Genomic DNA, 21,783 nt, shown 5'->3' on the forward strand with positions numbered 1-21,783 from the left:
TTGGGTAAATCTGTGCGCTCCGCCCTGCAAACCCACAGCGTGCGGGCTCCCTCTGGCTGTGCCAAAACATTTGGATGGGAGGGGTGACTGATGCCACCAAGACAGTAAGTACAAGTAAGAATGAGGCGTTTTAATTGTAGGCAATTACAATATATTACACAATATATTAAAATATGTACGACAATGAATCAAGTTTAACTCAAGTTTAACCAGCAAATGTGTTAACAGCTGTAAAACTACCATAACTGCAATGTGATAATACTTTACGTAGAAGTTCTGCATTCAAAAGTACATAAGTATTATTCGTAAAATCTACTGTAAGTATCAAAAGCTGAAGTACTCATGCAGGCAGCATGGCCCATAATAGTATTACATTAGTATATTTGTCTCAAACTATATAATTACTGAAACATTAATATTATATAAGCAGCATTTTAATGTTACGTCTGGTTGAAGTGGAGCTAATTTAAACTATTTCATATACATCCAGGTAATTATATTTACTGTTTGTTTAAGTAGTGGGGTAGAAGTATAAAGTGGCATAAAATGGAAATACTTAAGTAAGGTACCTCAGACTTGTACTTGAGTAAATGTACTTAGTTAAATGCGACAATCACACAGGTTTGTGGGGTTGTATTTATGTCATCAAAAGATAAGCGAGAGAACAACTGCAGGCTGCAATTAATGATTATTTTCATTATCGACTATTCTGCTAATTATTTTCTCAAGTAACTGATTAATCATTTGGTCTATAAAGTTAAATATCTTCACTTGACTTATATAAAAAGCTTTTTAAAAGGCAAAAATTCGCATTTGAGAAGAAACAACTAATGAATTTCTGGCATTTTTGCTTAAAAAAATGATTTAAAACTTCTAACTTAAAATAGCTGTATCAATAAACTAAATGATCAATGATACTGCTCTAATCCCCTTACACTGACACTTACAGTTACCTCATAAATCTGATGTACTGTAAAGGCTGTAAACCCTAGGCTTGTGAAATGGGATGTATCAGACTTATTTTTAGATCAGGGAAATTCTCATCGCCTAATCATATATGAGTGCTACTAACAAAAGGCGCACAAGTCTAACATAGAGTGTGACTCAAATAAATACATAGACTCAAGAGAAAAGGTCTTCACAAACAAAAACATAAGTCACTGAGAGATGTCAGAATTCCTTCCACACCCAGACAGAATAGAATTTAAATCATACATTCTCGGAAATCTTGTATTTTTAGTCCCTCTGGCTGCAGATGAACACTGAATCAATAGATGTGCAGTACAGTCAGGGGAAGCTTACTCATCAACAGAGCAGGAACTTCAGACCGCTGCCAAGAAGTCACACTACCTCATACTACTATATATGCTTCATGGTAGCCATGGCATTATGAGTAAGAGGTGTAAACATTAGCTTTAGTCCTGATGAATGAAAAACAGTGAGAGAAGACCAAAATGTGGAGGCACGGTGCTTCAGCCGCTGTGATGGCTCAAAGCTGGGGGCCCATGTGGCTACTATTACTCTGAGGGGTGCAAGTATCAGTGAGCCACTTCAAAAGCCTGCCTGCCTATGGGGAAACAGACTGGAGTCATAGGGGGGAAAAAGCAGCTTACAGAAGTCTTCCCACGCCAAGAAGTGCAGCTGCCAACTCAGCCTCCATCTCAACATGTCTTCTCTGTCTGCTCACTCTCTCTCCACGGCCTCCAACCTCTGCCTCTGGCCCGCTCTGAGACACACAATACCACAGCCAAAGGCTTACAGAGGACACTCTCCCAAAGTCCTAGTCATGACCTTTGCTCATCCCCCATTTGAGACGGTTAATTACCATACGTGACCCAAATCCTGCCAGGTCGCTCATATAGCGCGGCCAAAGCAGTTTCTGTGAACACACGGCTGGTTGGAAATCCACCATGGCAGAGTGAGAGCCCAGAGAGGCTTAGCAGCAGTATCCTGGTCTTAAGGTGAGAGAGCAGCAGGGCAGATTGTCTCTGAGAAAAAGGGAGGGTGACGAGGCAGACGGGGGGGGGGGGGGGGGGGGGGGGGGGCTTGAGGCTTTTCTATCTTCTCTGACCTCCAATCTGGATCCATCTCCGCAGCATCCTTCTGCAGCCCATGTGTTTCCTATTACGTGATAAATCAGTCTGTGCCTCGACACTTTTCTGTGGGAAGAATGATCCGATGTTAGTGAACCCCTCCTGTGTTGAGGTTTGTCCACATCTTACCCCAGATTGCATGCAGATACACGCTCACGCTACACATCAATTTGCCTGTCAGCCGAGCAAAATGGGCTTTGTATTATTGATGATCTGCTGGTTGGCTGAGAATGAGAGGTGCAGAGAGGAGGAAGGGGGAGTGTGTTTGAGGTGTCATATCTGAGCAGGCGGGTAAGCACATTTTAAAATGCTGATTTTGACATAAAGAAAAGAGCCGCAATTTTATCCACATCTCGCCAAAAGACGAAGGTATTGTCGACATACTGCATTTGATGTCTCTCTTTTCTTCGTCTCTGGGTCAGCCTTAATCACTGACACACAGCCTCAGGCATCGGGTACGTCCCCGTGATTGACTAAGTAAGCCCCGATCTGATGGTGATATGACGCGACACGCCCCGATCTCTTTCCCTCAAGGGCCGGCTGAAGACGAGCAGGGAGCATCCAGAGACTCCCCTCGGTCATTACATAATCACACACGCAGCTTGGCGCCTTGTCGGACAAACCCATAAACAACCATCATCCTATTAACTCGCTTGACCGCACCTTCCCGACTCCCACCTCCCCTCTGCCAGCTTGGCTCGGCAAGTGGTCCAGCCTCCCCGCTCTGCTGCTGAAGCTGTGGAGGCGATTGGGAGGGATGGAGGGAGTTGGTGGTTGGGTATCCCCTGCCATCCTTCGTACCATTCTAGGCCACTTCACAGAGCGTGTGCTGGTATGCTATGATTAATTGTGGTCACTACTTTACCCCCCCGGAAGCTTCTCATTCTTTCATATCTCCTCTGTTTCACTCCGCTTCCCTCAAGTTATTGAATCTGCCCTTTCAGTTAATGTCCGTCACCCCTCTCTGCACACACATACTTTCAGTCTGAGGAGCGTAGTTGCCAGATCTTTTCAACATCATTTACTTTAAGCCTCTGGAGAGTGTGTAACACAGGCCACACTATCCCTCTACTTTATACAGTTGCATTTAATGAAGGTGCTTGGATGGTTTTCCTACTGCTGAGAGCCAAGAAGACACAATGTGCAAGTCCTCTCTCCCTCTTTCTAACCTTCTCTCTGTCGTCTCAAGTGTAATAGAAAGATTATCGCTGTCTGGGCCTGATAGAGTGAAATGTGTCCGGTGAGCACTCGGTCAGAAGGCCCGTTTCCACTGAAGAAGTTCCTGGTACTATCTGGGGGGCAGGAACTACTACAGGAACGTCCTCTCACTCGGCCATCTCAACCGCCGTGTCTCCACTGAGAGAGTGGAGTACGAGGAAGGTTCCTGTAAAGTTACGGGCTCTGGATGTTACGTAATCGTTGCGCGACCATCTTGCCTGGGGCGACGTAGGGTGTCTGTAATAACTCACTAAATGGCCCGTGAAAAAATATTTTTTCCAGTGGATGTCTTAGTTACAACATGATTGAGCTAACTGGAGTAGTTTCATGTCGTATCCGACAATGGGAGGCTTTTAACAGATGACGTCCTGATGTTAGCTTTGCTGCTGCTGTTAGCTGTCCCTGTCAGCTGATGCTTTCTAGACATCGTGACTTCCCATAACTGAATAAATACCACACATATCAACACAAAACTGCTTTGCTAGCTCAATCATGTTGTAACTAAGATATCCGCTGGAAAAAATATTTTTTTCATGGGCCATTTAGTGAGTTTTTTTTACATGGCGGCGGAAGCTATATGAACGAGCTAACCCTCGTCTGCTGAGTTTTAAAAATGCCGGCTATTTTGTTGCTTTCTGTTGTCGTCACATCCCTCCTTGAGTATATCCAATCAGCACCAAGTAATCCCCAAGCCCCAGCCAGGAGTCTTTCAGGGCCGTTCTGAGTACCTACCCCGAGGCAGGGACTTGTTTAGACCCTGTAAAAGTTCCGGAACTCTGTCCTTCAGGGGTGGTTCCTGCGGTGGAGACACGCACCAACGGCCCCGGCCCCGTAAAATTACCCCGAAGTTCCTGCGGTGGAAACGGGCCTAGAGTGGAGAGCCTTAGAAATGTGGAGCTGATAGGAACACACATGCTCGAGCTTAACAAGTAATGTTCAGCTGCTTATTGCTAAGCATGTACGAACACATACATGTCTGTAAGTGTGTGATTGAGACGTGGATGTCGACGATGAGAGAGGGAGAGGTTCGGATATATTTGTACTCGTGAATGAGACATAGATATGTGAGGGGTTCTGCCGTACGTCTCACACTCTGGTCGTCTTTGGCGTCCTGTTGACACAGAGGCTCCTGTGGCACTCCTTTGAAGAGGGTTGCGGGAAGGTTGAGAGGGGGGTTTGGGGTTAGGGTTAGAGCCGTAAATTCCCCCTTTTCTCTGCGACAGGAGGAGTCCTCTTTGTCTGACCGGACAACTGGCACAAGGGGAGGAAACAGCTGACCGGGCAGCACAGGCAGGTTTTGTCACGATTTTCACATAAATTTGTGAAGAAGTGACTCAGAACTGCAGCTTTTTGCATCCTACATCCTACACTGCTCAATCCCTTGTCATCTTTAACAAATAAGAGATAAGATCTTACCAATTACTGAGTCTTAGGAACTTCATTTCATGGCCACAGAATCCCACAAAGTTTCAATGATGCTGTGTTTCCACCAAAACTTTTTTTCCAGTGAGGTGGAAACATTTATGTCAGATTCTGGATATAGTTTTCCTGCCATTTTGGGTCACCATTGGTTTCCGTTCATTTCCCTGTGATACGAAAAATGGCAAGTAGACTCTGGAAACTTACACGGATTAAATCTATCACAGTCTACATTAATTTTTGTTGAGTGCTAATGCAGGTTAAAGGGGACCTATTATGCTTTTCCACATTTTGTGTCTTACATATAGTGTTACAATTTTGGATGTTCATATTAAACAGGGCCAACGTTTTACATAATGAGGTAAACGAATATAAAAGTAATCCCATGCTTCAGACCATTCTGTACACTGTTGAAAACCTGCCTCTTTTCTTTACTCTGGCTACAGTATGACGCGTGCTGGATTTCTTTATACTGTTACACAGCCTACACTGCTAAATGAAGCTATACGATAAGGTCAGGGAAACCCATAAACTTGGTAGCTGATGTTGTAAATTTCTCACCGTAGAAGGTGTCACTATTCTCATTTAACAGTCATTCCCTGACTCTAAGTACACTGCTGACATACATGTAGCTACATGCTAATGTCAGGGAAATACGTCATCTTAGTTGCCCTGATTTTGGATCATATTCCTGCTGGTTTCTGTAGAAGCGTTTATTGGTGATTTTTCACAGTAACAAGTGCTGCTATTCTCAGTTCCGTCAGAGATGCAGAGATACAGTAGACCCAGAAATCAGACAGATGCTAAAATGGTGTTTCAGACAGAGGGTGAATACCACAGACTATAAAAATAATGGACGTCGCTACTGTGACATCACCTATTCATTTGTGGACTCCCATTTGAAGCCTCGAGTTTGGCATTTCGACCACCATTTTGTTTTTTGGGTGACAGGACTGACCATATTTGGGTGAGGGGCTGGAGCTGTGGAGGAGCGAGGGGTGGATCTGAATGAGAAGTGGAAGAGAACAGTGGAGAAGTGGAAGACACTATCGGCAGACAGCCTGTCACTCAAAGCAGCTCGCCCTTAATTATGCGTAACTTTAAGCCTCAATAAAATGTAAAAAGATGAGTTACATAAAAATTCACACCCCATTCAGTTGTCATGGAAGGAGGAAATTAGCTGTAGAGACCTAAACCCTTTTTTATGCAAGGCTGTTAACATGATTATTTCTGCTGTAAAGCTGGGCATTTTAACATGGGGGTCTATGAGGATCAACCGGCTTCTGGTTCCGGCCTCAAGTGGTCATTAGAAGAACTGCAGTTTTTGAGACTTTCGTGTTGGCTTCATTTTTCAACCCCTGAGATTGCCGCTTGAATGCAGGTGTTCCAGCACACACACTGCGAAAAATAAAGTCATTTTTTAACATTAAAGCATGTAAACATGTAGTATAATGTAATAATAATGTAACTTTGATGAAACTGCAGTAAGTTACACAACTCAAGTAAGCTTCAAGGTCCAAACAGAAACCAATTAAGGTCTTGAACACTACAAAATATATTCAAACTTCTAAAACACAGACACACAGTTTACATATCATAAGTTGTGATGTTAAGTATACATGACTCTATATAAATAAGCTAAAACAAGTGAAGTCATAGAACAGGTCTGTACATTAACTGATTTTTGTTGTTCTTTCGCTGTCTAACGATGACATCTACGTCCAGTTTTTGATATCCAGTAATGGCCTATACTGCAGTCTAGCTCATGTCTCTACACTTTGTCTTATGTGTCATCTCTGTTCCTCTGTTGACCTGCTGACCCATCTTCCCTCTGCGCCTCATCCCACACTACATTTCATTTTAATCCCCCTCCTCTCTTGCAGCTGCCTCGCTCATTCTCCCGTAGGCCGTAGTAACTCAGACGAGCCTGTGGACACAACTGGCTGCTGCATGGCTGCGGAGACGGGTTTAAGTCCGAGCTCTGGCTATTGCAGAGGACGTTCGGCTGGGTAGGATACTGGATAGAATGACTCATTGGGGCCAAGAACGCGTGCACGCACACACACACACACACACACACACACACACACACACACACGTAATAAAGGACCACCACAAGCCTTATGACTGGACGTGCTTCTATTTTAGCCCTGTTTCTACAGTTTTTACCACTGATACAGACATTTGTATCAACACCTACTCACTGTTACTGTCTTTTACTGGGTTATATGTGTGTAAGCCTGCTGTCCAAACTGTTCCAAGGCAGTTTCAGTCTTATCTTCCTGTACAAGCTGATACACTATCTCATCCCTACACATGAACTGCTGAGCCTCCTCTTCATGATGTTTTCCTTAACATGACTAGAGCTGATAGAGCAGCCATGTGGGAGTGTTTGAGATAAAGGAACAAAGAGAAGGAAATACCCGAGTCTAACAGGGAAAGTAGTGGATGTTCAGGTGTCACCATTTGCACAAGTGACCACTCATTCAACTCCCCAAAGTCTCCAGTCTGTCTCGATCAATCTATTCCTCAAAGCTCCAGACAACAGCAACAACTGAATCACATCCAGGGTATTCCACTGTTTCTATAAATGTAAGCTGTTACTATAATTGCTTGGCACACATTCATCAAAGGACATCCCTGTAGCCCCCACTCCACCTTTTCGTTTCCACTAAACCTCTTCTGAGAGACAGAAAAGGAAAATAAACAGTAGTTCCAGTAGCAACGCCGCAAGTTTCCTTCCTGCTGCCCGTCACTTCACGTGTTTGCAGCCTCTCTACCTTTCACAGCTTTGCTTCCTGCCTCTAGCATCACTTCCTGCGGCACAGTCAGGGAGACAATGGAAACAAGTTCTAAGGATGAGATATGTCTTCAAGTCACATTCGGGAACCCCTTTATCTGATATCAGCAAAACTGTTTACATCAGATTTTTCTGCTGGTCACTGGTGAGTCAGGAACCTCCTATAATAACTCAGGTAAAATTAGAATTACATGTTATTAGTAGGTGGCATGTTCCCCGAATACACCAGCCTGAATATACAAAGGACAATTGTGGGCGGATTATGAGACAATGGGCCCCTGGGCCCAGACATGCAGTAGGCCCCACCACCGCTCCTACACAGGAGCAAGACACACAGACTTTATAGTTGTTTGGCCTATTTATGTTGTTGTTTTCCATCTCTTTGTTGTTGTTATGCATCTCTCTGTGGTTTTATGTCTCGTTATGATCATTTTGCCTCTGTCTGTAGTCATTGTGAGTCTTTCTGCTGCTGTTTTGCATCTCTTTGTAGTAGTTTTGTGTCTCTTTGTGTTCATTTTCACACTTTTCCTGGTCGTGTCTCTTTTATTTTGCAGGTGAAGGCCAGGGGGGCCCTGACATTTTGGGCCCCTGGGCCTGTGCCCGGTAGGCCCATTCAATAATCCATCCATACGGACAATGGGCATTTGAAAGGTTTGGGAGAACCCTGCAAACTGATATGATCACACATCCTAAAACTTAACTGTTGGATGTTTCCAGGTGACTATTTCACTTTAATTTAGTTAAAGAGAGGATTTTGCTGTCATGCTGGCAGTTTCTTGAAACTTCAACAACTTTTTGGCTGCAATAAATGTTTTTTCACACATTGTGCCAAATAACGGAATTGAGACTGGTCCACTAAACTAATTTTCTGCCCTTAAAAAATATTTGTTTTACACAGATAGACTGTGCATAAAGTATTTATCAGTCAGATTTTTATTGATATGATTCATGCTGCTTGCCAAGTCTCTCTCTCAAAAAAAGGTTTTAATTCAAATAAGACTTCCACCTGTTTGAATAAAGGTTTAGTAAAAACCTAACCTGCAGTGTAAACTTAATAAAACAAATCACAGCCATCCAGACAATTGCTGCTTCATTTTTTATCATGGAGCCTCATTTGAGTATGAATACATCTGTACATCTATACAAAGAAAAAGGTGATTTAAAGAAAGGACCCTGAGGCCAACGGCTGATTTCCTGTGGTACAACAAAAGCTGTAAGCCACACCTCTTACAGAATATACAGTAAACTGAATAATCCCGTATGTTCGAGGGGGATCATATCTTAATCCAAGTGTTTCCCTGGCCTTAAAACTCAGAGATAAGTTTGTCTAGACATGGCCTTAAAGCAGGGTGTTCTCCTTTTGGAGGACAGATTTCCAACCTTCAGAAAGGTCCCTGTTTTCACCCAACCAACCATCAGTGCAGAAATATTTAGTTCATGGGTCCTAAATGCTGTTGTCAGTCTCAAGGAATTGTAATTCTAGTGTTAGACTTCGTGCTTGAGACTAAATCGCAGACAGAGATAAGAACAGAGTGAACAAAAGACTGGCATTGCTCACCTCTTAAGCCTTTAAATATAACCTGGGCCCACACACGGAGATATACTGAATTCAAAAGGAATGTCAACACTCACAGAAACATATTCTTAACTAGCAAAATGCACATGAAGATGATGGTTTTGTTATATTTTCAATGGTGTGTTCATACAAAAGCTAAAGAAAGTATATTCTGTGAGTGAGGACATTGATTTGCATGAGTAGGCAAACATTGTAACACAAAATGTTGCTTTTTCGCTTTGTAATCAATGAGGGTGAGGGGTCACCAAACCAGGGAGGATTATTTATTTCCCATGTGGAATACACATAAATGTGCACTGTCATCAACATCAAAACAAACGTCTTATTCTAGGTTGAATTCTGTAAAAAGAACACCATCTGTTCCTTTGCAGAGATTTCCCTAAACAGATAATCCTCAATCCCACTGAAAAGACAGAAATGGAGCCACAGTTGCAGTTGGAGGCCACAAGGGGGCTCGCTACAGTGCTGGCATGGCAAGGTGGAGTATAGGTGGAGAGTAAAAAAACGAAGTTGTCCTCAGATACAGCTCTATGGTGAGTTTTATTTTATCTCCCTCGGTGGGATTTAGCAGGATTTATGGCAGTGATACTGGTGCAACCTGTCCATACACAATGAGAGGGTAAAAAGGGGGGTGGTACAGAAAGAAGGGATGATGCCTAAAACAAGATGAAATATCTTCAAATTGACGACTCAGATGTAGTTTCAATTTAATTGTCTCATCTTCAGTAGTTTGGAAAAGAGGACAAGAGGTCAGTGGCTTGTTAAGTGCGCAGTTCATTATTGATATGCAGCTGTGGTGCCCACTAACAGTAGGGCAGCTCTGTGGCCTGTTTAATTATCAAAGTAATGAAACAGCAGGCATCAGCTGCACAGCTGTTCGTGCCAGACTGACATCCTTACTCAAAACCTGGATGCTCAAGTCAAGACTCAAGGACATAAAAGAAGGGCAGAAAACTGATTTCAAGAGAAAGAAACAGAGGTCATGAGTTGAAATCTAAAACATGTCAAGCTGAGCGCTGCACATGCCAGACAGGCTCATTAGCTTAAATTGGACAAACTCAGTAGCAAACAGCCTCCTAATTGGACGCGACCAATAAACCTCATCCCCCAGTTTTGTTCCATTTACCCCTCCTCATCCTGTGTCATCAGCCCGCAGATCCCTGACATGGCCTGAACTGATGCAAAGCACTGCTGACAGGAAGGGCTTTAACCACACGGGATAACCTTCGACCCCTGCGGGAGCACCCCCCACCGTTACCCCTGCCATCTGCATCCATTCATTGCTCGCCACTCTAGTGCATTGAGGTTGAGGTCCGAAGCAGTCGTCCTGAGCTGAACAGGAGCTGTTTACTTCCTGGAGATGGGTGTCCTAGTTTTCTTTCACAGGACAATTTGCCCATTGTCTGCCTGCAGGCATCTACCATTTGGTTATCGCCCGCTTGACAATCCAATAGAGCCCGAATTAAGAACAGGAACCCTTTACTAACATCCTTCAGATGCAAAAACATCTTCATCTTACACTAATACTAATAGGTTGACAGTTACATCTAAATATGTTTGTATATATATTTCAAAATGAGGAAATAGATCAAAATGTGTGTAAATTTGCTCTATGTCCCATTCTTTATCCTATAAAGAAGTAGAGGAAAATGTGGGGGTAAAATACTCTTTTTATGTATATATTTTACATACAGACTCCCTGCTTCATCTGCTACAAGCCTTTAAATGGCTGCCAGGTTAATCATATTCTCCCTCAGCTCCATGTCCCACAAATGTCCACACAGTCCTCTGCATGTTTCGCTCACCACATGCAAACTCAACTAAAAACACTATGCTTCTGTCCTGTAGCGTGGTTAATTTTCATTGTAATCCCCCTCGTCTCTGCCATGCAAAACTGACAAACAGGTCAGAGAAGCTGCAGCAGCTCTCTGCATGGGTGAAAGGCTGGGTATATATGCTTATATGTGTGTGTTTAATGTCAATTTTGATGCAAATGCACAGACAAAGTTCATCCTTTCAGTCTCACCCGCTCAGGACAAAGAAACTCCTAAGTGTCCAAGGATTGCATAGGCAGGGGGCTTCGGGGTGCTGTGGGTGGGGCGTCAGATTAGACCACCTGTTCCACCATGAGGCTTTTCCTTTATCCTTCCCTCTCTCACACTTGTTGTCTTCCACATTCCCTGTCACTATCTCGTTTGTAACTTAATAAGAGCCTGTTCTTTCTCTCTCTTTAAACACTCACACACTTTCACTCTCGTAAAACATCTCCCTCCGCGGCTGCTTCGCTCTGAGCTAATTTTGACTGCATTCCACTTCAGTCACATCTATGGGAAACAGACAAAACAATTTGTGAGATAACTCTGGCTGAGAGCCACAGGGACTCACAGTCACACACACTGGTATACACACACACATAGTACAGTTAGACATATGTCGCTGTGCCGCCCAAACTGAGCCTCGAGGGAGTCATGTTCAGACAGCAGCATAAACACAGCAGCGTCACCCCTGTCCACCTCACTGAGGCTCATCCGGCAGTATGAGGGATTCCCTCCACTGCCATGAAACGCTTGCCTACACACTGTACACTCAGGAGTTATGGAGTTCATTGAGTGCAATAAAAAAGAAGTTTGCAGACAACATTATCCCAGAAAATGTATATTTTCTAGCTCTGTCTTTCATGATCAAGCACTAACTTGTCTCTCTGGCTGTTACAACGAAGAGAACTGCTTGTTTTGTCTGATGGATGTGGTCAGGATACTCCAAACCCAGAGTTCACAGGGCAGCCGTCACTGCAGCTCTGCCCAGGTCTGCCTTAATGACTATTGATCTGAAAGCACTAATGACCCAAACTGATTTGCAGTGAGTCTGGCATTTTAATCATCCTCGGGCAAGTTTTTTTTTTTTTTTTCAATGAGAACCATCCTGGTGTCAGCGAGTGTGTTTTATAAACATGTAAAACCAGACACCTCCGCTGAGGATGACTTACATCATGTGCAGAGTGTGGAGCGCGGCATTACTCGGGTGCAGAAGAATGCAGCGCAGACAGACTCTGAGAGAAAAGAGGTGTCCCACTGCTGCCCTTGATTCGCTTTCACAGACACTTTATGTAACCAGCCTTTTCCTGTTCCTCACTGAGCCACTGCCCTCCTTATCACTGTGCGTTTGAACATGTGTGTCTCTCCTTGCATAGAGCTGAAAAATGAGGACAAAGAGAAACGCACACACTGCATGGTGATGTCCTGTAAACATGCAGCCTTTCCATGACTATAGTAAACACTACATGCCTCTGTTTACATTTGCACAGCAGTGTTAGTGCATGTTTACGCTGCCAAATGACAGTGGATCCGTAGAAGCCTCTCAGACATACACATTGTATATACAGAATCATCACGAAACACCAGGCTGACAAAGGCCTGGAGCAGGAAACACAAGTCGAGATAAAGCTCCACAACGACAATGATACTCAGTCACGTGATGAACGGGAAGTGCTATAATCATATTTGGTTGTAACGTCACAGTATGGTCCATCTATTAAAATGACACCAACCCAGCCTTAGCACTGCACCAAGGCCACGCTGTGTCAGCATTTCGCAGCGCTGCGCAGTCTTATAAATAGTTTTTGTTTCCTGTGAGGTACATTGTGCTGTAAGTGACACCACTCTTGGTTTTTGGTGCAGAATGTGAACTGATACTGAAAGTGTTTGTGTGTGTGACACTGAGGCCATGACCCATGGTCAGACACACTGTGTGCTCTGTGTTATTGCCTGAGGCTTCCCATTTGGGGAAATAAGGTAATGAGTGAGAAAGAAAATACACAAACAAGTGAAAAACATGGCATGCCTCCTGCAAACATCTTTACCCATCCACACCCAAACACACCCACAGTCTGACCAGCAGCAGTGATGACATCATCTCTGCTATACTAGAGGGCTAACGTCACCCCAACCTGAGCGAGCGGGCACAGACAGGAGATTTTCCCCTTATGGACTGCATGCATTATTCAGCCAAACGAAGGGTTGGGCTGGGGTGTCTCACCCATACACCCCTCCTAATCTCCCCCTCCTCTTCCTCCTCCTTAATCACGAACCTGATGCTCACAACAGTTCCACCTCAGGAGGAGGAGAGGACGCAAAGCAACAGAGGAGAAGGAGGGAGGGAGATAAGAGGGGGATGAGGTAATCAATGACTAGGACAGACACTAGTAGTGCATTGAGGGCAACGTAGAGGAGATATGAGGAGGGTGTCTGCATTCTCTTCTATAAACCATTCATCACACACTCAGCTAATAGCAGCTGGTTGCCTCCAGCCTGGATACAACAACTGGTAACAGCGGCTGCAATCAGCCTCCACACAGAGGCTGTAAAACACACCAAATATTCCAAAACAGTCCTTAAATACTGGAGAAGTTTAAAGCGAAGGGGTCAAATTGACCAAGCATCAGCTGCTCTCACAGCAAACAAGCGGTGGATGACAGTCTCTGTAAGGGCTGGTGACATGAGTACACAGTGTTACAAAGCAGCAGACACGCTTGTCTGAGCCTCCACGAATGAATGAACGCGGACACACACACACAGCTCTGGATGGGAACCCTGTTGCATGACATCCCATCTCCCGCCTCCATCCTGACTCCAGGCGAGGGTGCCAATTTCTGCATGACATGTTAAGACGGATCACGACCGAGGATGCCTGTTAACCCACCAAACTGAGCCACACCCCTCTTTTTATGCTTCTATTTCCTCTGCCAGAGTGCTGATCTTATGCCCCATATCGGAGATAAGCCGGTGATGTTTTCAGCTGTGTCATCTCTCCAGGGGCCTGGCACTTGCCGGTGGCAGCACCTCTGCCGGCCCCCTCCCCCCCCAGAGTGAAACCTAGCTCGCCAGGGGGTGAAAACAGAAAACACATCGCAGGATAAGCAGCATGCTGTGCAGTTTGTTTTTTGCCTAGAGGGAATGGAAAGGGGGATGATGGATGTTATGAATGCTGCTGCTGCTCTGTGTGTTTTGTGTCAGCAAGGTGTGAATGTGAAGCACTCTAAAGGTGGTGGTCCCCTTCACTTCCCCTTCAGTCCCTCCCTTCCTTTCCTTCTCTCCATCCTCACCTGGTCCATGATTTCAGCGAGCCTCCTCTCTCCTCCTGTTCCCAGTCATGGCACGAGATCACCGGCTGCCTGCCTTGTTTCTTCTTCTTTTCCTTGTTCAGTATTCCCAACAGCAATCCAATCCTGCTCTCCTCACACAGGCGAGGCAGCCTGGCAGCCGACTGCTGCGCCTCTCCACAGAGGCATGGTTCTGTCTCTCCTTGTGTTTCTGAGTGTGACAGTCTGATACATCCAACCAAACACTCCTCTCTTGTCCTTTCCTCTGTCTTCTCTCCTTCTCCTGCTGCTCAGGGCGGAGGCTGGAGGGCAAACAGGGCGTGCGTGGGTTCCTTACCTCTCTCCTTGATAGCCACACAGAGGGAAGAGACTCCCGCTCTCCGTTTTCGTTCTCAAGCTCTTTCACTCGCTCCCTGTGTAAGCTGGCCCCTCGCCTCGCCTCCCTCCCTCTCTGTCTCCACTTCCCTCCTCTCTTTCCATCTCCCCTCCCCCTCCTGCTGCAGCCGAGGAGAGCCAGAGTGAGCAAATGAGAGAGAAGGAGCGAGGGAAAGAGGAGGGCGCTGGGCTGAGATTGGCTGCTGGGGGAATCATGTGACTCCCGGTAGAGGACTGAGGGACCCTCTGCCAGCTGTCCAGCTCATGCTTCCCTGAAAACCTCTGTTGCCATTGACAACAGCTGCCGTGCAACACACCAGCCACAGATCCCCAGACACAAAGCCATTGGCTGCTAGGATTTATGGCCCCCGCCCCCTATTGTGGGGGGAGCATGTTGGGACGTGTAGTCCAATCTGTAGTGAGGCTGGATGGGTAAAGCGAGGAATGCTTTCCCCTGTGCTCACCTCTCTGCTGAAATGTTTATGCATCAGTGTCACAGTGGCGTAGCTCCAGAGTGACATGGCAGGACAGCTGTTCAGATCATTAGCATTGACACTCTGGCATAAAGTTGTATAAAACACACATGCGAAAAGGAAAGACCTCGAGGCCCAGGCATTCTTCATCAACCAGGAAAAAGACATCCTCTGTCGTTTTCCTCTTGGCCCGCACTGAGGGAAACTCCCACCTCACAACAACAGGAACTCCACAGCTGAAGGCCATGGCTAAGCACATATATAGGCAACCCCCCCCCTTTTCTTTCATTGCCTCCTTTTTTCTTTATTTGCTCTGTCTCTGTCCTCTCCGCCCCCCTCCCTCCCTCTCCATCTATTGTATTATTACACTCAATTCCTCGCTGCTTTATCCCCCCTCTTCCCCAATTCCATCTCGTTGGCATTCCAGAAAAGGTTGAAAGAGGTTACAGGTGCCACAGTGGGGAGATGTTATTTCAAACTAGCAGCATGCGTCAAGACTAGCATTGTGTAGCATCAATTTAAAGGAAAAATCCACACTGGGATACTCTCACATTGTTATACATAATGGATTTGTGAGCTCTGCTGCATTCCAGGAGTTACTCTGTGATGAAATGATTTATGATTTTGGTGTGTCCAGTTTTCCTCAGCCTGTGTTGTCTTGGTCTGTTACAGTGACAGATTGCTTATATGTCCCAAGGCAGATCTCCCAGTTGCTTTATTCAGCTGTGGAATGCACCGCTTGCTGTTTTCAAACGTCCAGTGTGTAGGATTTAAGGGCATCTATTGGGAGAAATGGTATATAACTATGGAAATAACAATCGTTGTATAATTGTTTCCTTAGAATGAGCCATTTATATCTACAAATGAAGCAGGTCCTCCACCACGGAGTCCACCACGTTGTTTGCCCAGCATTCACGTTTTTGCATCAGCCACTTAAGTTCTCCAACACGCTTTCCACATGGGAGAAGTTTCAGTTCTGCAACCTCACTAATACTGTGTTCCCTTTACTTCTAAAAGTTGCAGGGACTGACCTAGGAATAATGTCACACCTGAGTTCATTGCGCTCCAGTACAACATGTCGGAAAACCAAGATGTTGCAAACAAGATTAGCTCTAGCCTGGTCATTCATCGTTAGCAATACAAGTTGATAACAATGCATTTTGCTGAATTTTGCACATGCAAACACCGTAGCAACATTTCCACAGATATAAGTTGGACAGTACTGTGTGTATCGCTATTTTAATGAGACACAAATAAGACAGAGGTACTAATTTATAGACTATCACAACAGCTTTCACTACTGTTGATGTGCAGAGCAGCCATATTGGAGTTTGAGGTCATAGTTGGTGAGGTTCCTCAGACTATCCAGGTTAGAAATTCCAGTGTCCATCAGTTCCAGTTTAAATTTCCAACTGGGAACTTTTTAGGACTGAAACAAACTTGATGTTTATTGTTTGTTTTAGATATCTGACATCTTTCATTTTTATCTAATTCTGCACTAAAAACATCTGTCTGTGGTATGTTCATTCTGCCTGTTATCATGCTATCCCAAGGAGTAAGGAAATACAAGAAGACAACAAAAATGCAAGGCATGCTGCCAGCAGCTGCAGCAGCAGCCAGAGTGCCCTATGGGTGGATTTTTCCTTTTAAAGTAATCATAAACACTTAAAAATGTCCCGTATTACCGCATCTACCCAAAAATACTGCTCCATGGGAAAACCAAAGGCCCCTCGCAGCTGAAAAAAAAAGAGCACCTGTTCTGGCTTATTTTGATTCAATGGACACATAACATAGCTGTGACATGATCTGATATGGTAGCTAGGAGCAGTGTGACAGGCCAGTGAGTCAAGGGAGGGGGTCAGGAATGCAGTACAACAAGGTCATGCAACATGCAGAGCTGCAACCAAACAAACCCTGCCCTACTTTCTATAGTCCAGCTTCAATGCATCATTCTCTTTTCTTGACCCCCCTCTACTGTAGACTGCTGCAGCGTCATTTGATCTGGTCGAGCCAAAGATGCTGTTTGAAGTGAGATGACTGCATGTGTGTGTGTTCTCACAGACAGAACAGTGGGTGTATTGTAACGCCGAGAGTGGTAGATTATACTATCAGCAGAGGAATTCCGATTATTTCCCAGAGTGGGTCTGTCAGCACACATGTGGGAGAGACTTTAGCCTTAGTGACTGCAGGAGGAGGGTGACACTGTGAGGCACATACACACAATGTGGACTTCATGCAGTAATGTTCTCTTAATGTTCTCATAATTTTCTGCTAGGAGGACAAATAAGAGTAGTCAACTCCAGATGCACCAATCTACTCTTACACCCAGTGTGTTGAATGATAAATCCCACTTGATCATGAGTCATGTATTAGCATAGGTAACACCCCCTAAACACTATGTAATGACAGTTGTTATGCCGTGTGCAAATACCCAAGAATTTGAGATGCTCCACCAAAAAAGGCTGTAAGAGGAAGTTGTTCAGCAGTAGTGAAGTCAACGTACTGTTAAACTTTTATACTGTGGTTTTCTGGAGTGTCAGTACTGGTGTGAAAATAAAAAAAATAATAAAAAAACAGCAATGGCAAAACATTTGTGATGCTATAAATGCCATTTCAGTAGCAGAGGCGGAAGAAGTATTCAGACCCTTTACTTAGTGAAAGTCAAAGTACTAATCCCATGATGTAAAAATAATCTGTTACTAGTAAAAGTCCTGCATTGAAAATGTTAAAGTAAAGAGTAAGAAATATACGAGTACAATCAGGGAAATGTATTTAAGTATTATTAATTAATTAAATCAATTTAATCAATCAAAATAATTTTAAAAATTCTCATATTTGAGAAACTGAGACCATGAAATGTTTAAGCATGAAAAATCATTTAAACAATTATCGAAAGAGTTGCCAATTTATTTTCTAATCAACTGACCAGTCGTTAAGTAACTAGCAGCTAAATTTATTAGATAATTTAGTGGAGTACAAGGTACAATATTTCATTTTGAAGTGTATTGGGGTTGAAGCAGAAAGTTGCATCAGCTTAAAATACTCAAGTAAAGTAAAAGTGCAGTACTTGAGTAATGTACGTCGTTACATTCCACCTGTGGTCAGCAGAGTGACGCACAGTAACTGAAAATACAGTAACTGGGATCAATTGAGTATAGTGATGTTTCTTTAGCCCTGAAATGTATTGATTCAATCATTAAAATTACTCTAAAGCATGGTAATTTCAACTGTATGTTCCTTAGATATAAAAGTTAAGTTTACTCGCGTTTGTAAAGACAATTTGTGGACTGTGAAAACTGTGGAAAAAAGATGTTAGCGTGCTGTTTGACCGTGAGAGCCAAGCTAGCTGTTTCCCCGTCTCTATGTGCTAAGCTAAGCTAAGCTAAGCTAAAAAGCTGCTAGCTGTAGCTAAGTTACGTAATTAAAGCACAGACATTAAAGTTGTGTTTTTGTTAAGTTTAGGAAATAAAAATTATTTATATGAATGCATACAGTTCTCAAAATATATAAATAAAGAAGCTGACCTGTCACACTGGAGAGTGGTGGACTCCTTAGAGAAAACAGCAACCTTTCATCTGTTGATGAAGTGATGAATCAGAAATTAACCTTGTTTTCAAGCGACAATAGAACTGAGCTCGGGTAGATTTTAAAAATAAAAGTTTTTAAAAACTAATCTAAATAATAATAAATAGATGTATTTTATATTTATTTATTTATTTTTATCAATATTATTTTTAGTGCTAAAAAATAATATTAAAAATAAATGTAAGCATTAATAAATTTATAAAATGTGACATAAATTGATATTGCTCTAGATAATCACTGGTGAATATGTTTTATGTGATCTGGTGCAAAAGGTTATTTTCTAAAAATATAATAATTGACGTAAAGCAAGAACAGATACATCATTAATATAAAAACAACAACACATTCATACCTCTTAAACCAAGTGTTCCCATCCTCTGATTTTCTGATTTCTTCACACACAGTAAACCTGCTGTTTTTCCATCACCTCTGTCTGTTAAATCGAAATCACACCGCTGTCACCCTGTCTCACATCACCTGTTCTCACACACATCTGTGAAGAGCCGAGTTTATTCACATCATATATACATTGCCATCAGCTGATTCCCCACAGTCTACTGTAGGTAAACAGCACCATCTGCAGGACCCTAAGCAGCTCACTGGTGTGTGCTCACACCACCACACCAGTGAGCATAAACTGTCAGGAAATATTGAACAGAGAGCCTCCGTCTGTAAAATATGACATTGGAATTACTCCCTCACAAACATGCATCAGATCTGCATTTCCTCGAGGTCAATGACCTTGGATACCCTTGGATTACAACACTACACAGTATAGACTACTAGCACAGAGGCACTGTGACTCTAAACTGTCCACACACACACACACACACACATACACACACACACACACACACAAATAAACTCATTTCAAAAGCAAAATGTGCGCACAGTGTCCCTGGTTCGGTCATTGGCTGACCATACATATGTATAGAGGGGTGGGGGGGGATGCAGGGGGCAAACTTCCTTTAGACAGATTGTATTTGTTCTCCTTAATACAAAGATAAAAGTAGCTGGGGGTTTTTATGTTGACACAATTTATGCCATACATTGATGCAGATAAGGGACAAATACCAGTAAATTAAGTGTTTGATGCTTCAAACTTTCTGGCATAGGGCCTCCATTTCATGTGTCCTCCCCAGTGTTGAAACAAAACCTATGTTGGTGCAACCAGGGATCCCTAAAGAAAGCCATACCCTGGTATCTCTCCCAAAGCATTTCTTCTTTATATCCCTAAAGTCCCCACCTAATCAGGCAAAATGCCAGAAAAGTACATAGTTTGCTCTTAAAATAAATCACACAGACTTTACGAGTCATTAGAGCATGTAAGATGAGCAATGCTTTTTGTTTTCATTTAAAGAAATTGTCAATAAAAAAAATGAAATGAAATGAAGACAAGCAACTAGGTTTACAGAAATCACCTTTATTTGACATATCTTGTGAAATACTGCCATTTACCTAGGTACATCATCAGTGCATCAATAAACTCAACATTATTTATATAATACACAATTTAATTGAGGTTTGGTGGTAAAACTGAGAAGCACATACAGTGGAGTTATTTCTGTAATGACACCCTCCTGATGTCACCTGTAGCCAAAGTAAGAAACAAAATCAGAAAGACATAACTCTATATAACTAGTTATATGACTAAAATGTTCCCCTTTAACCTGATAGGGAATCTTGATTGTAATAAGAACATCTTGGCAACACGTGAGTAAAGTAACACTGATGTCAAGGCTGAACATATGAAAAGTCTGAGGCTCTTTTGACAAAACATACGAAACGTACAAAGGGGTTGGCCACACAGTCAAACCACACTACATATTACAGTTAGAGCCAACAACTAGCTCACAGTGTTGTCAAAAAGGCAAACTCTACACACTTGTTTTACGCTCAAGTCCACAACACCGTCCTGTATCCGTATCTACAAATTTACTGGACTTGTGCAGAGGTTACATTTCTCCCCCTTTTGAGAGCGCACAACCTTGAGTAGAAACCACACTGGTTGGACTGATTGCAAAACAAGTAAATGGGAGCTCCTGGAGTGAGATTTTGCTTGTAGGATCCTGGGCCAGTAAAGGAAGAGGGGGATGATGACAGAGTGCAAGTGGGAGATAGAGAGGCAAAAAAGAGTTTGGCTTCCACTTCTTCCCCATTTGTTTTGCCCCTCAGCTTGACTGCTCTTCACCTCCTACATGAGAGCTCCAATGGGGAAACCATCGTGGCTGGACCCTGGCTCTTCTCCCTGAAAGAGATGACAGCTGGTATCACACATTCACAGTTTATCGCTGAGAAATAATCTTGTTAGCTCAGTCAGGTGCAACAGTGTGATTATTTCCCACATACATATACACTGGTGACTGCACTGTAGCTATATTATATACATTTAACACCATTTCTAAGGAGCATCCTCCTTTTAATTTTCTAAAAACACCATACTTTGTGATATTTTCTTTGCCTATTATATGCAAAACATCACATTTATTATATGCAATGAAACACTGCCTTACCATTGTCCATGATGGACACCAGGGATGCAGGAGAGGAAAAGCACACATCCTGTGTACTCCTGTGCACCGGCCGCCTCTGTGGCTGAGCAGGACGCTTCATCATCATCATCATCATCATCATCATTATTACAGCAAGTAGATGATGTAGGAAAGGAAGACGAGGCCGACGATGGCGAAGAACATCAACAACAAAATGTCCACCATGATGGAAATAGTGTCCGAGATGGACGGTGTAGACGCGAGGAGGACACGCAGCAAAACAGCAGCACTACCGCCGGTGCAGGAGATTGGCTGAATTCGGAAACGTTCGGAGGAGCAGCTCTGCCCCTCCCCCGCTCGTGTCTGGTGTCGAAACCGGAAGAGAAGGTACTAGAAAAAGATGGTTTGTTCACCTCGTGTTTCAGCTCTCAAATCTCTAATAAACCTTTAAGAAGTACCCCAAAACATTTTATTCAAGTATTAATGTCATTGTTAGGTGTGGTACACAAACCAGGAAACACAAGTATGACCTGACAGGCGAAACTCGGGGTTGAAATAACCCAAAGATAGTTGATTGATTTCCTCCATTATCAACAATACCAATTTATCCAATATAATATCCTACTTGTTCTGACATAACACAGGTCATGTTGT

The 21,783-nt window shown here is 43.4% G+C and overlaps 1 protein-coding gene and 1 long non-coding RNA gene across 4 annotated transcripts in view; both read right to left on the reverse strand.

The window, feature by feature from the left end:
- arhgap23a (Rho GTPase activating protein 23a) overlaps window positions 1-14,621 on the reverse strand; it is a 77,671-nt gene extending 63,050 nt beyond the window's left edge. For 2 of the 3 annotated variants that reach the window (XM_078161600.1, XM_078161599.1), the window contains exon 1: window positions 14,208-14,621. In XM_078161600.1, the coding sequence (XP_078017726.1) occupies window positions 14,208-14,216 (9 nt within the window). In that variant the 5' untranslated portion in view covers window positions 14,217-14,621. The remainder of the gene's footprint in view (window positions 1-14,207) is intronic. The other variant, XM_078161598.1, reaches the window with a different exon arrangement.
- A 5,423-nt stretch (window positions 14,622-20,044) lies between these two features.
- Window positions 20,045-21,404, reverse strand: LOC117268810 (uncharacterized). Its single transcript, XR_004502674.2, has 2 exons — window positions 21,151-21,404; window positions 20,045-20,885 (listed from the first exon to the last, which is right to left on the reverse strand). It is a non-coding gene; the product is annotated as an uncharacterized LOC117268810 (long non-coding RNA).
- Window positions 21,405-21,783: the final 379 nt, after the last annotated feature.

This window comes from Epinephelus lanceolatus, chromosome 18 (genome assembly GCF_041903045.1).
Source record: "Epinephelus lanceolatus isolate andai-2023 chromosome 18, ASM4190304v1, whole genome shotgun sequence".
Classification (NCBI taxonomy): Eukaryota; Metazoa; Chordata; class Actinopteri; order Perciformes; family Serranidae; genus Epinephelus; species Epinephelus lanceolatus.